At 31.8% G+C, this 18,848-nt stretch overlaps 2 protein-coding genes across 2 annotated transcripts; both read right to left on the bottom strand.

Moving 5' to 3' along the window:
- Window positions 1–571: 571 nt before the first annotated feature.
- LOC114377160 (G-type lectin S-receptor-like serine/threonine-protein kinase At1g11300) lies at window positions 572–4,431 on the bottom strand. The gene is made up of 7 exons (XM_028335567.1): window positions 2,974–4,431; window positions 2,709–2,858; window positions 2,100–2,248; window positions 1,804–2,014; window positions 1,410–1,644; window positions 1,172–1,322; window positions 572–1,072 (listed from the first exon to the last, which is right to left on the bottom strand). Exons 1-7 carry the CDS (start codon window positions 4,358–4,360, stop codon window positions 764–766), a joined length of 2,592 nt encoding a protein of 863 aa, XP_028191368.1. The 5' UTR covers window positions 4,361–4,431; the 3' UTR covers window positions 572–763.
- A 2,261-nt stretch (window positions 4,432–6,692) lies between these two features.
- Window positions 6,693–10,546, bottom strand: LOC114375709 (G-type lectin S-receptor-like serine/threonine-protein kinase At1g11300). Its single transcript, XM_028333559.1, has 7 exons — window positions 9,140–10,546; window positions 8,947–9,066; window positions 8,421–8,581; window positions 8,120–8,330; window positions 7,741–7,978; window positions 7,474–7,624; window positions 6,693–7,361 (listed from the first exon to the last, which is right to left on the bottom strand). The coding sequence occupies exons 1-7, from the start codon at window positions 10,419–10,421 to the stop codon at window positions 7,053–7,055; spliced, it is 2,472 nt and encodes an 823-aa protein (XP_028189360.1). The 5' UTR covers window positions 10,422–10,546; the 3' UTR covers window positions 6,693–7,052.
- Window positions 10,547–18,848: the final 8,302 nt, after the last annotated feature.

Genomic DNA, 18,848 nt, shown 5'->3' with positions numbered 1-18,848 from the left:
ATTTTTTTTTCCGTGTAATGAGTCCTGAAATATAAGTGCAACGCCCTTACTGTATGGAATACGTCAACACTAAATTTTACAGCACTTGAGAACAAGTGGTGATTGATTTTTTTTTTTTTTGAAGTTAAACATATTTATTTCATATCATTTTGAATAAGTGCATAGATACAAAGAGGCATCCACTCAAACAACTGGATACTAGCATGAAACCAAATGATTGTGTACCTTAATATCATACACAAATATGTACCTCAGGAACAAAGTATATGCCTGAATTTCCCTCTTTATAACTAAGATCTTGATGGGAAGAGTATACAATTAGAGATATAGCAATATCCTAGCGGTTTGACTTCTGAGTTTTCATCATTGATTGAATTGCCAATATTGACCACTTTATTTTTCTCTATTTCAGATTTGGTCCATTGTCATTTATTCTTTCCAAAAGCTTCTATTGTTAAGTGGTTTTTTGTTGTTGATATTTGATCAACTCACTTTTCATTTATTTAATTGAACATATCCTTAATCTATGTTACTTAGCACTACTGCCAGTTAGTATTATTAAATGCCATCCTTAAAGAATTACTGTTATATTAGAAGTCCAGAAAAGTCAAATCCCAAAGTTCCCAATTCTAACAAGTTGAAGGATTTCTGATAATCCATAAAACAAGACTTCTAGTCTATAAACATTATTGAATAATCATCTATTTAATATCTTCAGCATATAAAATGGCAGCTATTTTTACAGTTAAGATGATTCATATGGTTATCTGCCTTGCATCTCGGTAAGAGTTACATGGTTGTTGGAGTTAAACTGATTTTCTTGAGAAGAAGACTCTAAACTTGATGAACTTTGCTTCTGAACAAATCCGACTTGCCTAGGAGGAGGGAGGTGGGAAATCTCACTATTAAGCATCGAAAGCACAGTAGTCATAGTTGGTCTTGTTTTTGCAACTTCTTGCACGCATAGAAATGCTATGTGAATGCACCTAAAAATATGATTCTCGGATCCTGAAGCTGATATCTCTGGATCAACCAAAAAACTAATATTGTCTTCGTTCCATAGATTCCACGCCTAATTTAAAAACAGCATAGAACATGTGTGAAAATGAATGGAAATAATAGATAGCAACCAAAGGTAATTAAGAAAGTTCTGAGGTAGGAAGAGACATACATATCCTATAAGGCTGAGAGACTGGTCATCATTACGAAAACTAGTGTTTCTTTTTCCACTAATAATCTCCAATAACAAAACACCAAAGCTATAGATATCTGATTTCTCAGAAAACAGTCCTTCCATTGCATATTCCGGGGACATGTAGCCACTGTATTTATTTAGATCACAAACGAGTTAATTCTCAAAGCAAATAATATGCCAATAATGTCAAGTACAACTAGGCATATATACTTACTATGTGCCAACAACTCTTTTGGTATTAACTTCATCCTCGCCTTTATATATTCTAGCCAAACCAAAGTCTGATATTTTTGGATTCATCTCTGCATCTAGCAAGATATTGCTTGCCTTCAAATCTCTATGTATGATTTTTAATCTAGAATCTCTATGAAGATAGAGTAAGCCACGAGCAACTCCTTCAATTATATTAAAACGTTTTGTCCAGTCTAGCAGTTTCTGCCGGAGTGGGTCTGAAAAGAAAAAGAACAAGAATTTTTTTTAGCCAAAATGATTGCTAGCTTACAGGAACAGAATGAATTGGAATCAAAATAAACTGTTCATTTTTCATTTTACTAATGTTGAGTGACCTGAATGTTTAGAAGGTGAAATACATAGATGTATAAACTAACCAAAGATGAATGCATCTAAACTTTTATTTGGCATGAACTCATAGATGAGCATCTTTTCATCTCCTTCAACACAGCATCCGAGAAGTTTTACAAGATTGCGATGTTGTAGCTTAGAAATGACCCCCACTTCATTCATAAATTCTTCTAGACCTTGTCCAGATGCTTTGGCGAGTCTTTTCACTGCAATTTCCTGGCCATCTGGCAATAATCCCTAAGGCAAATTGAACAAAATTAAATTGGAAGAATTAGAAATACATGATATGTATATATGAATGCCACTAGACAAAATATATTACCTTGTACACCGGACCGAAACCGCCCTTTCCAAGCGTATTAGCTAAGTGAAAGTTGTCTGTGGCATTTGCAACGACTTCAAAATCAAATAGCGGTAGCTCATCCAGTTTAGCTGGTTTCTGGACCTCAGTCACCCTTTGACTCTGATTTTCTGGACATGTTCCAAATGAATTAATATTTCTGGAAAGAATAAAATAACAACTGTTCTTCTCATCTCGAATTTATATGAAATAATAAAAAAAAAAGTAAAAAACCACCCATGGAGAAACCATTTATAATCTGTTAGTGCTTAAATAAACTCCATTAAATGAGTAGAGATCGATATTCATCTTACTCTTTACTATTTAATTAGATCATAAATTCTTTCCAAAATACCTTTGTACCACAGAAAAGATGTCATGCTAAATTGTTAAAATAATGACCATTTGTATCATATTGCCTATGAAATATATACAATCTTTAAACTTCCAAACTCAAAGTTGTTATAAACTGTTTGTATTAAGCGAATAAGTGGTTGGCATCAAAGTTAGAAGCAGATATGGAAAAAAATAAGCACCATTTACTCTTCTTAAATATAAGTTTTCCTAATTCCATTAAGGCTTGATTATTACCCGAATCTTTAGCAGTTCCCTTCCACGAGTTAAATCTACGAATGGCTAGATAAGCACAGATGGCAAAGATAATTGTTCCAGCAGTTGCCACTGTAATTCCAATGATTAATCTCTTGCCTCTTGTCTTATTAGTATGCTCTTGTGCATTACCTACAAAAAGTTAAAAGAAATCCAGCATCAGACTAACAAACAATAAATTGTAAGAATATAATCTATCACTTGTTAAGGTTAAACACAAACAGAGAACAATGAAAAAACCTCATACTGGATTGAAATTCTGAACGGGCGAGACGGATGTAGAGATCAACTCCTGCAGTTTGGAATTTTTGTAAGTCAATTAAGTCTCTAGTCCAATACAAGCATCCAATGCCAGCATCATATGCATACGCCAAACAAGAGCAATTCTGCAAGCACTGCGTTCCACATTGACCTTCCTCGACATCCAACCTCTCCGCGAAGTCTGGAACTTTCATAGTTTCAAGTTTCAAAAATTGATCTTCTTGCTCATCTTCACTCCCATTTTTAAACCTCTCACACTTGAGTGGCACCTTTCTCACACACCCACTAGTCCAATTTTGCCTACTCCACTCCTCTTGATTCCTTGGTTCATATCCACTCAAACAGCTGCATATTGGTGAATTCTGCCCATTACAGCTTCCAAATGCCCCACACGTGCCATAAACATCACAATCAGAAATTCCCAAATCCAAAGTCAACGTGTGCTTTCTGTTATAATACCTTACCAATTTAAGCTTTCCTTGTGGAATCAAGGTAAGGATTCCAAACGAAGAAGGATCGGCGAAACTGTAAGTTAGATAAACAGTTTCATTCCCTTCATATCCTACATTCCATCCATACAAATACCCAGTTGACATCAGTGGTGTCCCAATGAAGATTCTACCATTCCATGGACCAGTCCTCCAATAAGGGCGAGTTCCATTAATCCACAAAAACACTTCTGGAGCATCCAAACGTTCAAGGGAAGCAGAGAAGTAGCCAGTAGAAGGATCAGAAGCGCTTTTCCTCGACACAAACCGTATTTTCTCACCTGTGATTCTGTTAGCACTGATCCTCATGGTTGGCACTGCTGAATCACAAGGATGCTTGAAGCTCTCCCATAGGGTCTGTCCAGTGGAGTCATCTTTCAGCACTAGATTCCCGGAACGTGAAAGTTGAGCGGTGGAAGTGATTGTTGCAGTGTTTGACACATTTGACGACCAAATAACATGGTTTTTTCCATCAACTAGCACGAGGTTACCGTCTTTGGAGATTTTCAAAACCCCAGAAGAATCTAAGAGTGGTTTGTTTCTGTTAGCTATCCATATGACGTTGGAGTCAGAGAGGTACCAGATTCCTACGTAGCGGTGTGTTGAATTTTGAGGGCTGAAGAAACCAAGTTTGAAGACACTGTCGTTTGAAGTTACTACTGTCTCTGAGTCTCTAATGGATTGAGAAGATGTAAGGGTGTCCGTGGCAGAGGTCAAACCCAGGAAAATGATGGGAAATACTATGAGCAAAGCATTTAGGAATCCCATAATATTAGTGCTCAACACTGTCACTGTGTCTGCAGAACTGTGAATATAGTGTGATGATGTCTTCTTAAACCATGCAACTGTGCAGTTAACGAGGTTTATGTCTATCCCGTGATTCATTCAAAATTCCTTTGGGACTTTTTATCTTTCTATTGTTGCGATCTGTCTGTTGAATAGAAGGCTCAATTAGTTTGATCCCCTACTGTTTTTTTAACCACCTATTTAGGAAAAAAAATCATTACGTGTTTTTGGTCAGTTGATTTTTACATGACATATAATCAAACTTCATTAACCTTCTCTTAAAGTAAAAAATTTCATTACGTATCATATGGTTGAGACTATAGTCACATGATAATCCCCTGACCATATAATAATTCGTTGTGAGATTAAAATCTTTACCTATTTTGTCAAATCCTAAAATATTTTTACAAGTTTAATTCTTTCAGTCGACTACAAAATTAATCTTTGGTTCTGAGTTTGTCATATTTAAAAATTTTCCTTCCTTCATAAAGATGTAATATGGGTAACCGAATTTAGGTTCTCTATAAATAAACTATATTATTAACTGAGTTAAACTCAGAATAAATTTTCAGTTTGTATTAACATAAAAATGAAATTTATAATTCAGGAAGCATATGCCATTGGGTTAGGACGGAATCAACTGATACTTAGAATGCAGAGCACTGTGAATTAAAAAAAAAAAAAAAAAACTCAATATTTTAACAAGAACTTTGTTGTCTTTTTATTATTTTAATATATTTTGAGTTTGTAATTTGATTTGCTTACGAACATTATAATTATCCGGAAATTACTCGTGTAAACGTGTGGATTGTTATATTTCTTTTCCCATTTAGTTGACTCACAGTGTTCCATTCAGCTGATGAAAGACTAGTTGCCTGCTTTATTATTTTTCTAGAGGGCCAGGTTTGTCCATATCTTGAAACCGTGAATAGTGAAGTCAACTTCATCCTATACAAAGGGACAAGTCAAGTCAATTAATTTGTTGCCTTGATGCTTTTGCGGCATGGAAGAGTTATATATAAAGGACTAATTATTCACTAAATAATCACATAAGCTGATAAGATTGTTATTAGTTTACCAATCTTTTTCTTAATTCATTTAGTTCACTATCTTTGACTTTCTCATATTTAAGAACTTACGAATGGAAACGCGTCCCGCGACCAGAATATCATATTTAAGAAGCCGCAGTTGTTGACCGAGGTTAGACTGCATTGAGCACCATTGAATGTTATCATGTTAACATCATTGCTAGCAAACTACTGATAAATGTCCTGCAGAAACCAGTTACTATCAGTTTGATTCTGGTTTAACTATGCCTTATACTCAAAAAGTTATTTTTTTAATCAGTAAAAATCAAACACAATATCTGAAATTTAAAACATTTATCCATATTATTTAATTAACTGAACTATACTCAGTAAATATTAAAACAAAAAAACTATAATTTACTCAAATATAAGCGACCCATTTATAAAAAAAAAATGTAAAACGACCATGTGTGACTGTGTTGGGCTTTGAAGCACTTTTAACGGTTTTAAATAAATGGCATCCTAACAAACAACCCTTCCCTTATATCTGCACGCTTTAAAGACTATATATATGTTAATTATTAAATTTTATTATGAAAATTCAGATTAAAATATAACAAATTAATTGTTAGATTTTTAACCGATCATGTGATATTTTTTTGTGGCAATCATGTGATATTTTTAAATAATCATGTAAGTAGTACTAATAATTCTCAAGAGAAAGAGATACGAAGGAAATAAACTAAGAGCATATGCATCGGTGGTATCCATTATCGTATCCAAGAAACAGAACGGTGCTTATCGAGTTGTTGTTGGAGCAGAATCTTAAAATAGGACACGAGTGCTTGTATAAGTACAAAAAAACTGTGGGACCTATTTGTTTGTATTTTTGTGAAAAAGTGATAAAATATAAGGATACGTGGTTATTTGTCGAACTTAATCAACTTAGGCCCTAAATTTTGTAGAGTTGCTGAATTGGAGAAGTAAGGTTGTTAAATTATAAAAGTATATATGAGTGATATGTAATTGTGAAACCCATTTAAGAACTTTAAAGTGGGGTGTTGGGTTGTAAATGCTCTGATAAACATTATAGGCAGAAGGTGGAAGCTGAGTTGGCCGATATTTGCTGTGAGATCATTTTCATGACGCATGAACATTTCATGTGATACATTATAGAAAAATGCATATGTAATGCATAAAGTATCACATTAGTTAAAAGAAAATCTTGTAAATCTTTTCCTGGTTATTGTATAGAAAAATGATGACCATCAGTTAATTGTTCTTTCAACATCAATAAAAGCTCTAATAATTAGAAATATATCATAAAAAATTCAACTTTTAGGGAGTTCAAATGATAACTAGTTAATTACAATTTCCAGTGCAAAGAATGCATAAAAGTGGCTCAATTAATTACAACTCCTTACAAGAATTACTATAAACCAAAACTTCTACTCTGCATTTACTTTTACGATAAAGGTAGTCAAATAATACCTTACTCAGACTTTAGGTACGCAATGGCTAATAGTAATAATCAACAATGTTACAAGAGAACAAACTTTGATATTGAAATTAAACCCAGCACACAAATTTAGTTCAAACTGATGACCTCCGTTTCAAGTTTGATGATAAAAATAGAAAATCAAGTTCATAGGTTCTGACAATAAATATCAATGTCTGATCTGGATTGTCTACAGTTTTTAAAAGTTCAAGATCTTTAGGAGTATATTCAGCCATAGGCCCATAGTTTTTTTATTCATAATTTGCTATCTACCTTGTATGCCTGTGACAGTAACATTGTTGATGGACTGTGTTATGTGATTCTGTTGAGATGAATCTGCACATGATACAATTTGCCTTTTGATGAATGCGGGATTTAATGGGGGAGGAAGATCGACAATCTCACTATTAAGCATTGAAACTACTGTAGCCATAAGTGGCCTTTCTTTTGCAAGTTCTTGTGAACAAAGAAGTCCTATGTGTATGCATCTCACAATGTCATTCACATTATTTGGATTCGATATTTCTGGGTCTATCAGTGATTGGATGTCCTTTTCATTCCATAATTTCCAAGCCTGGAATCAAAACAAGAATCAATTTATAAAAGTTAAAATAACTAAGCATTTTCACAATTATCAACAGGTGAATGTCTTTTCAAAACTAAGTAAATAATTTAGAAAGGCTTACAAATCCTAAGAGACTCAATGATTGGTCATGATCGAAGCAGCTGCTGATTTTTCTCCCACTAATAATCTCTAGCAACAAGACTCCAAAACCAAAGACATCTAATTTCTCAGAAACCAACCCTTGGAATGCATATTCTGGAGGCATATAACCACTGCATTTAAGCCATATATAACAAAGTTAAGTCACTCATCATGGAATAGTGGGAGAAAAATGTGAATGGCCACATATAACCTCTGCTGATTTTGATGTAGAAGAAGAGCTGCTTACAATGTTCCAACAACCCTTCTAGTATTGGCTTGCATATCATTTCCTCCAAATATTTTGGCCATACCAAAGTCTGATATTTTTGGATTCAGCTCTCCATCCAACAAGATGTTACTAACCTTTAAGTCTCTGTGTATAATTTTTATTCTAGAATCTCTGTGGAGATAAAGCAAACCCCTAGAGATTCCTTCAATTATATTGAAGCGTTTTGGCCAATCTAGATCCTGCTTTTTAGCTGGATCTGTAATAGAAACTAAAAGTTAAGTAAAATAATATTAAAGATATAATCGTATTCTGTTGAATAACAGAGTTTTTGGAATTGAAGGCCTCAATTGTTTAAGATACTCTTATAAGCATAGATAAGAAAGAATCTTGAACTAACCAAATAATATTACATCCAAACTCTTGTTAGGCATATACTCGTATACCAACATATTTTCCTCCTGTTCAATACAGCAACCAAGAAGTCTGACAAGATTGCGATGTTGAAGCCTTGAAATCACTAATACCTCATTCATACACTCTTCTAGCCCTTGTCCTGAGGTTTTTGAAAGTCTTTTCACTGCTATTTCGTGTCCATCTTTCAATTGTCCCTGATAGGCAATTAAAAACAAGATAGATTTTGTACTATTTTAATTAATGAAATTATTTGAAAATTGATGTTTACGCAAAACAAAACTTACCTTATATACTGAACCAAAACCTCCTTTACCTAGCTCGTTGGCCGAGTGAAAATTATTTGTAGCATTTACAAGTTCTTCAAAACTAAAAAACGGTAAGTGATCATTCAATTTGACTTGTTTCTGATCTTCGTTCATTCCTTGCCGTTGTGAATTTATTTTTCCTGTGATAATTAATACTTTATCATCACGTCAAACTAACTGCACGCAGTTGAGTATGAGATTTTACAGCAATTAGAATTAAATATTTAAATACTTAATTTGTACAACTATTTTATTTCAGATTATTATTTTTTAAGAAGTTCACCATCTCTTAATCCCTTCCTCTCCCTTCATTTTTCATTGCAGTAGCAAGCAACATATTTCTACAGAATATACATATTTCTCCTAGCAAAAGTAATTAAGGAAAATGAGGAATGACAGTAGGAATTTCAACTTGGCAGAAATCATTTTACATCTTTTCTAATTGCAGTGCCGCGAATATTCTTGACTCAAAAGTCAAAATAACACTATAATTTAACACACATACCTATTGATTTAGCAGTCCATTTCCGTGAGAGACAAACACAGCCAGCCAAGGCAACCATTCCTATAGTTATTCCAACTGGAATTAAAATTGTCTTGTGTCTTCTTTTGTCTGAATGTTTTTCTGCAGAAACACATATCAAAGAGCTTTGATTTACACTAATAGTACTTGAAATACGTTACAAAAAAAAACATACCAAGTTCTGATTCTGAAGGTGGCACACGAATGTAAAGATCAATCCCTCCACTTGAGAACTTCTGTATGTCGATCAAGTCTCCACTCCAAACCATGCATCCTATGCCATTGTCATATGCATAGGCCACACAAGAGCAATTCTCCAAACACTGTGCTCTGCATTCATCTTCCAAACAATCTAACCTTTGTACAAAGTCTGAAACTTTCATATTCTCAAGCCTCAAAAACCCATCTTTGCTGACTTCACTTCCATTTGTTTGTTCACCACATTGCAGTGGCTCACTCCTCACACATCCACTAGTCCAATTTTTTCTATTCCACTCCTCTACATATTTAGGTTTATATCCACTCAAACAGTTGCATATTGGTGAACTCTGCCAATTACAGCTTCCAAATGCCCCACAATGACCATAACGATCACATGAGTTTCCTTGCAACACCTCCCTCCACACTAACTTTCGGTCCCTCCACCATTCGATTGTAGGGTGACCCTGTGGATTCAAGGTCATGACTGCAAAGTAAGATTGACTTGGCAAATTGTAAGAAAGATAGACAGTTCCATCATCTTCATCATTCATCATATTCCATCCATATAGATAACCACGTGACATCTGAGGCGAGCCAATAAAAATCTGACCATTCCATGGACCAGTCCGATAATACGGTTGCGTTTCATTAATCCAGTAAAACACTTCTGGAATGTTGGGGCGTTCAAGAGTAGCAGAGTAGTACCCAAGAGAAGGATCAGAGGGACTTCTCCATGATGTTATGCGTACTTTCTCGTATGTTTTTTGGGTAATACTTAGTTTCATCTTTGGCACGAGAGCATGACAAGGATGTCGGAAACTCTCCCACATACTTTCTCCTGTGGCATCATCTATCAGGACTAGATTTCCGGTCTCTAAAAGTTTGGCAGTTGAATTGGTTGCAATATTATGTGTCACATTTGATGACCAAACAACCCTTTTGTTGCTATCTAGAACCACAAGATTGCCATCCTCAGAAATTTGAACAGTTCCGGAAGAGCTCGTCTTTAGTGGCTGGTTTCTGTTAGCTACCCATATGACATTGGAGTCAGAGAGATACCAGATTCCCAGGTAGCGATTTGATGAGTTTTGAGGGCTGAAGAATCCTAACTTGAAGACACTGTTAGGGGAGATGAGAGTGTGAGGGTCTGTGATGTATTGGCCTGATGTAATGGTATTGTTGGCAGAACTTAAGCACTGACAAAAACAGTAAACTATGAACAGAGCAAGTATGAGACTTGTGATATCCATAATCATTTCTGGTGAAGTGTTAGAAGAGAACTATGTTGAATGCTGATTCAGTAAGCCATCAAGTTATATGTTGAGATCCGGTCATCTGATAATGCTTCAATTAGTTGAGGCATACTAACAAAGTAGTACAACTTTTGAAGATATTATCTGTAAGTAAGTTGGAGTTCTGAGGGTTGACTCTGCTTTTAAATCACCAAACTTTTAAAAGTCCAACTTACATTATAAAAATAACAAATTCAGAAAGTTATTTAAAAAGGTAAGATAATTTTAATGGTAAACCACTCTAATATTGTGAAAAAGAAAACCCGTAAAAATATCCAAAAGTTATTTAAATAGTGTAAGATAAAAAATATTTACCCTTTTGATAGAAGATTTTCGAATTTATAGGACAATGAGACATTCACATTATCAATCTATTATTTTTCCTACTAAATCGTCAATAACTCGGTGAACTTATGCAGATATATTTTGTTCTTAATTTAACATTCTTAACTTATCTTTAGTATTCTTTTAAAAAAAATATATATTGATAATTAACCATGGCATCGTTGACTATGATATTATTTTTATTAAAAGAAAGTTGAAAGTCTACAGTACGAGTGTGGTCTTCCTTTAATATTATGACTTTAAATGTAGAGGTTAATACGTTGGGAACTCTTCAACCATCTTTCTGGTGTAGAGGTTAAATGTAGAGTAAAATTAAATGTAGCGGTTAATATCTTTTCAACTCGTCAACCATCTCACTGCTCATCCAGGACAAAAGACACTGATCGTAGTTGACTATAGTTATTTAGTATTTACTCATTCAAAATATTATTGTGTTCTCTATTTACCTTTTCTATGTTGGAAATAGACTCATAGAAGTCTATTTTGAAATATTTTATCTTATGATACATTAATTAACATATATCCTGGAAACTATCATGATAGGTAAGTGAATCCTTTTGTACATATTTAATTAGTGGAAAACTAATAGTAATAAGAATCGTAAAAAAAACAACAAAAATAAATTATATTTTTAATCCTTAAACTTTTAGAATTTTTGTTTTTAGTCCCTAAATTTTTTATTTTTGTTTTTAGTCCTTATTTTTTTCATCCTTACTTTAAATTCTTTTAAGAGATTAAAAGTAATAACAGAAAAAAAAAAGTTCAAGACTAAGGGAGTAAAGAAAATATTTTTTTTATTTTTCCACAAGCTCATTATATATTTTATTCAAATAATAATTTTAGACATCACCAATTTATATTTCTTTCCAAAATAAAAAGTAATATATAGGATTACATTTTTGCATCTTTCATTTCGTAATGATTATTTTTCACAAACGAAGTTGTGAAAGTCACTCCTTTTGGAAAAACATAATCTCAAAATATGAAAAAATAACTTAGATCAGTGGGCAAGAAAATAGGTGTGATCACCTCCATCATGGTTAAGGAAGTCAAAGGTTCCAATTTCCATACATTTACTATTTTTCGAAAAATCTATATTCTTATACATTTTCGCGTCCATGATTATGATTGTATTCCCTCATTTGTTCACTCTACTATCCTAAATGAAATGAAATGACTTTATTTTCTGTAAAAAAAACATATACCAGGAATTACTATGTATTTATATATAATATCATCCATGGCATATTACTCTAAACTTAATTATATTTCTTTTTAATAATTTTATAATACAAATATATGTAATAATACTTATTTTTAATATTCTCATTCAACAGTCACATTAATTACACGCACAACCGTATCATTCACATTATCCCGACAACCTTTTTCTCCTAAATTTTAACAAACATATATTTTTTTACAAGGAAAACATATGTTTTTACATATAAACATTATGGATTTTTTGTTTTATTTTAACACATATTTTACAATTACTAAATTTTATAATTTTACCTAATATTTTTAATATGTCTAAATTATATAATACACATCTATTTATAAACCCAGGCAAAGCGCGGGTCAATATCTAGTTAGGGGGTGTATTGGATTGGGATTTTGAGAGAATATTTTGACAAAAACAATCTTGAAGATTTTAAAAGATTATGTGGGATTGTACTGATTTTGTGGGATTTTAAAAGATTTTTTTTAAAAGACTTTTTACAATCAGGATTCTTAACCCAAGATTTTAATGGATTTCTAACACAGATTTTTAAGATTTCAAAGTACTTTATGGATTTTTAAGATTTTGAAAGATTAATACATTTTAAACAAAAAAATAACGGAAGTTACAAAAGTGAATGAAAGTTTTTCCAAGTGGGTCTCATCCAAAGCCAGAGTTGTTGCGCATAAGGGTTGACATCATGTTATACTGGTTTCGAAACCACTTCATCCGACTCAAATAATGACTATAAGTTTTAGGGAATTTAGTTTTTGCATTGAGTTGAGGAAGTATTATTCGTTCTACATTTTGTTTGCTAAGTGACCCATTGGCATCATGCAATCCCCTATTCATAGCATCCACCAAGAGGTGCAACAACTCATTGGTATCCTCCATAGTCCAAGATACATAATTATCTTTGTCTCTACTGTTTCCTTTGTTATTTTCTTGTGAATCCCCCATTTGATCGCTAATATATATATAAGAAACTAGTTATTTGACAAAAATAGTTATTGTTTCCTAATTGTCAAAAGTATAGTGACTATATCCCGAATAATATACAATTCAATAGAAAAACCAATAAAAAACTACATAATAATAAAATAAGAGTCATGCTAACATGCGCACTTAGGGCACATGTTAAGGATACTTCCAATAGTAACTATGTCTTAAAAACAATAATTTTTTACTTTTAAAAAAGTAAATTGCACAACTTTCAATACAAAATTTCTATACATAATACACTAACAAGTGTCTTAAGGGCACATGTTAGCATTTTCCATAAAAATAATACTCATATATCATAAAATCATTTAAAAAAAAAACTATTAACAAAATAACAATAATAATAACACAATAACAATTAAAAAATTATTAACACAATAATAATAATAATAACACGCTGTCAAAAAAATAATAATAACACATTAATAATTAACATTTTAATAATAACACAAGAAAATAATAATAATAATAATGGACGTTGTAAAAAAACAAGTTGAAGAAACAGAAAAAAAAAAGAGTTTTTTATTTTGATTTGCATATACAGTACTAAAAAAAAGCAATATGAAATCTTGATGCATATCAATTGTCATTCTTTTGATGCATATTCATTGCCTGAACGTTGAAAACAATATGAATACACCCTTTTCTTTTGATTTGCGTAATATACATATAGTATGAACAATATTGACTATCGATTGCCATTAAAAAAATAGGTAAAATTGATTGAAAAGTTGTAAGAGAATGAACCTGGTAGTGGTTTGTGTCTTGTTCGGCAGGAGAAGAAAAAGTCTTTGAAAGATTATGAAAAGTCTCAAGGGTTTGGGTGAGATTGTTGGAGGAGTATTTTATGTGTATTTCTAACTAAAAAGTCTCTCAAAATCCATTCCACAAAAGAATCCATCAAAATCTATTTACTTTTGAATACCAAAAGACATTTTAAAAGTGGTAAGAAATCTCAATTGAATACCAACAGATTTTGTTGCCCTGAAAAAAAAATCCTTATTGTCTTAATTGAATACCACAAGATTTGTTTATATTTTATAAAAGTCTTGATTGAATACCACAAGACTTTTTAATCATAAAAAAGTCTTTTAAAATCCTTTGAAATCTTAATCCAATACATCCCCTAAATAGTAATGGAAGGCAATAAAACATTTGCGCGATATTCAGCCAAAGCCCATATTGGGAAAACATTTCTATAGAATGGGTACGTAATGAACCAAGCAATTTCTCAAGTATACTCCAAGAGTTTCATGCCATAAATAAGTCAAATTAAACAAGAATTAAAAATGAAACTTAAGATTGATCATAGTCATACTATTGAATTCAAAAGATTGAGATTTGAGAGGTACTTGTCGGGCCCAATCGCCATCTTCTCATTGATAATTAATGAGTAACTTTGCTGCATTGTGAAGGGGAGTTGGATCTCTCTCGACCTATATACAAAATTAAAAAAGGAAGAAGAAAAACAATTATATAACATTTATTTTGGATATAGTAATAGTAATAAATAAACAAGTTGAAATCCAAGATACAATCAAATGGACATGTAGTCTCACACACGTGCACGTCAAAAGATACAATCAACATGAACTAGAGCCATTAAAGCCCAAGCTGTTTGTACAATATTTGTTCGACTTCCTTCAAGAGGTACGTACATTTTCATTATACACATACATTCATTAAGACATTATTAATAATATTACTTATAATTAGCATTAAAGTTTAACTAAACTATTACCACAAAATAATCATTTAATTACAAACCTTCCTTGGGCAAGAAAGATAACTCTCTCCCCACCCACCATCCTTATTTTGTATTTTGAGTAGAAATTTCACAGCTCTACGAATAGTAACACGATTTTTATAAGTCTTAAAAGCAAATAGACCTCCAAGTGCAAACCAAGAGCTGTAAGTGAAGCAAACTGCCCAATTTTCATACCAAGAACCATCCTCTAATTGTGTATCTTCAATGAATGTTACTGCTTTAGCAATGAAGTTCTATATCTCTTCCTTTCTATGCTCTGGATAAAGCCTTTTGAACAACACTAAAGCCTGAATTGCTGATGCAGTGCATTCAATATATTCGTGCTCAACTACTATGTCAGCAAAAAATTCCATAGGATTGAGTAGCTAGAAATTAACAAAGTTAATTTATCCATTCAATTAGGCAACAATAGTTTTTTGTTAATAATGAATTCATACACATTACAACATTAATTAATGTAACACTTACTTCCAACCATTTTTGAGTTCCTGCGGGCTCCCATGCAGTCATACCTCCATTTTTACTCTATAGTAATTAAAATTAAAGTTGTGTAAAAAAAAAGGATTGTGTACAAGAAAATTAAATATTAAGTAAACTTTGATAAAATGAAAGAAAAAAATCATTAAAGATTTTAAATTACAAAGAAAGATATGCATAATTAAAAAAATGGAAAAAAAATTTAAGAATGATACTGAAAAATAAATTACTCTAAAGATATTTCTAATTTAATATATTGAAGTACAGTGACTAAGATTTGGAGGAGAAATAAGTTTTAAAATAAATTAATTTAAAAGTTTATCCTCTTAAAATTTAAGGCGTAAAAAATAAAGTAAATGGAAAAAATGTATAAAAAAAAGAAAGTCTTAACATAAAAAGAAGAGTTCCGAAAGAAATTTAAGAGTTTTATAATAAAAGAAGTACAACAAAATTGAAATGACATGTCCTGTAGAAACAAAAAGTATAACAAAATAATCCCATTCTAATAATAACTACTGTGCATTATGCAACCCTTTACTTTCCATTTCCATATAACACAATAAGCATGGTATAAACAAAAATTAAGCAACAAAAGAAAAGGACAATTGATTACCTGAAGTGATAATATGAAATTGACTAAATCATATAACTTTTTAAGTTCTATTTTTTTCTCCCACGATATCTTGTGACAACATTGAAAAAAGTAGACAACATTGGAGCATAGGATAATTAATTAGTTAGGTTGATATATATAGAGAGCTAGGAAGGGAGAGGGAGGGAGAGTTTAATTGTTATATACTGTGAGTGTAAAGTTTTTTTTTATTAATCATTTATGATATATGTGACTTTTATTAGAATAAGACTAACTTTTTTAGATATAACTGTTTATGGTTGGTTGATGATGCGAAAAATCTTTACACAACAATGCATATCAATTAAATTCGTGTATATATATATATGAAGTTTTTTAACAAATTAAAATGTATGTGGCCTAGCTAAGAAGTTACTTACCTTCAAACATTCTGCAGTGGTATTAAAATCCTGCCACGCATGGTCTCTATAGCAAAAGTTCATCACCTTTTACAAATGTGATGACATCCTTTACCTCGTACATATATATACTAATAATAAAAAGAAATAAAAAATTAAACTTAATTAAAAGTTTTTAAAACACATTTAAATACAAGTCTTTTAAAGGATAAAAGGCTCACATTCACCTTTCTAACATCATACTAAAACTTGTTCAAATAATTAATAAATTATTTCGGCTCAAAACAAGGTTGTCCAATACCTTATACAATTAATATAACAACCTATACCCTAATGTCACATCCTATAAGAGTATTGTGTCCTGACGTCCTTCAGCACAAGGTTCATTAAAACAATTCATCTAGTCATTTGCTCCCCCGAATACAAAGTTCAAAATTATCACAGGATCCAAACACAAATAACAGAGGGAGTGAGTTATCACATTTCTAATTAATAGAGAAAAAAATAAGACAGCATATAGGTATAAATATTATATAACAAAATACAATTTACTTAAGCATAACTCACGTTATTTCAGCACACATCTCATTCATTTTCACAACATTCGCATACTCATTAGTCAAAACACAATATCATCAAATCAATCAATATAGAACAATACATAAGTGTTATGCAGCAGATACATTAAGATTCAATCCTATATGCAATGTGATACCATGTCAGTGAAAAACTTCGTCGGACGCCTAGGAGTACATGACAAGACAAACCACACACTAGCAAGTCAAGTCACTCTCACTAGATAATATCATAAGGAGACCAGTCAGGGTCACAGTGTTTTGCGAGAATGTTCCAACCATATGGGATCAATATAGGCTTAAAGGAGTACTTAAATCGGGTGACCTCAAAGGCCTACATTCCGAAGAGTCCATCAAAGCTTTTTCCTCCTGATTCAGGTCCAACCCAGAAAACATTTTAGCACACGGACTCTATCTATGAACTGTACAAAACACGACTCCTCAATTGTTCTCAAAATAGTTTCAACTCACCGCCCTTAAAAGATCTTATAATTAACTCACCACCCTTAAAAATCTTATAATTAACTCACTCTCGTTTAAGGGTCTTATAAAAATAATTTCTCCTTATAAAATAGAAACGAAGCCAATCAATATTCCTATCAAAATTAGTAGGCGTATCATTAAAATCCTTGTCTATGATAATTTTTTGTACATTTTTTTTTATTCTGGCAGTCAAAACAGAAACGAAGCCAATCAATTTTTTTTATTTCCGCTAGAAACATTTAAAATACAAAATTAGATTCTAGTAGTAAAAAACCACCGTAAATTATAAATTCTTTAAACCCACACGGTAGACAGGAACTAAAAGACCATTCTTCAAAATTTAGGGAATAAAAAGGACATTTAAATTTGTGAGACCAAAAGCAAAAATAACTCAAATTTAGATAACAAAACACATGTTTAAGCATTTCATATTATCGAAAAGAACCAATAGTTCCTTTCTATTTTTTTGTTCATTTGTTTTAAGTCCATTAACTTTTATCAAAACACAAGTCAGGTCTACAAAAGAAGATTTTAAAAATATCAAATATCATTGAATAGAATCGAAAATTATGATAATATTTAAATACAACAAAAAGAAGGAGGATGAACCCGGTGGTCAGGTTGTTAAGGATTAATCTTGAACGATTCACTTTAACGTGCACAACACATTTAATTTGAAATTATAACCATTTGCTTCAGATTGATCTCATATATCTTGCTAACTAAAAGAACACTTCGTCCTTTATATAATGAGATGAGTCCGTCTATGAACGGTATTCAATGAAATCGACGATAGCATACTTTCAACTATCAAATAAATGGCTTTAATATTCCTATTTTTTAACTACATAATTAGAAATTTTGTCTTTTCACTATGGAGTATTTTATAAGCTTGGATCTTAGGCCTGCTGTAGATCTAATTTTAGAATTTATTAAAGCTCTTCACTCATTTCCCAACATATTTCTACGAAAATGAAATAAAGCCTTTTTTTATCACAAGCTCAACGTTATTTCATATGAGTCTTTGATTTTTGCCAACATTATTCTTTTTATTTATTAGGAGGTCCCAGCGTGAATTGACGATTTAAAAAAACTCATATAACATATTACTCTTACTTTCCCATTTTGTTTCACGTTTAAGATTCTGACATAATTTTTTTTTTAAAAAAATTGCAGTTAATGTTATAGATTTTATAAAAAAAAATAATTATATAATTTTCAAATATACCAGTTGTTTTCCATATTAATTACATTCTCTTTCATTTATAATTCATATTAATATGCAGCCAAATGCCAACGTCAACCATTGTTCTACTGATCCAGGACATGCAAAAGACAGCGATCGATCGTGTAGTTGAGTAAATTTAATATGTTATAAATTCTTCAACCATATCACTGCTCATCCAGGACAAAAGACACTGATCGTAGTAAACCACGTGATGTGAAATAAATGAATTTGGTGCATATATTATCATTGTCCCGGTTTGAATAAAGTTTAAATAAATGAATTTTCTATGATCTTTTTGTGT

The sequence above is a fragment of the Glycine soja genome, chromosome 11 (genome assembly GCF_004193775.1).
Source record: "Glycine soja cultivar W05 chromosome 11, ASM419377v2, whole genome shotgun sequence".
Taxonomy (NCBI): domain Eukaryota; kingdom Viridiplantae; phylum Streptophyta; class Magnoliopsida; order Fabales; family Fabaceae; genus Glycine; species Glycine soja.
The sequence above is the reverse complement of the archived record's forward strand: the minus strand, read 5'-3'. Positions and strand labels throughout refer to the sequence as shown.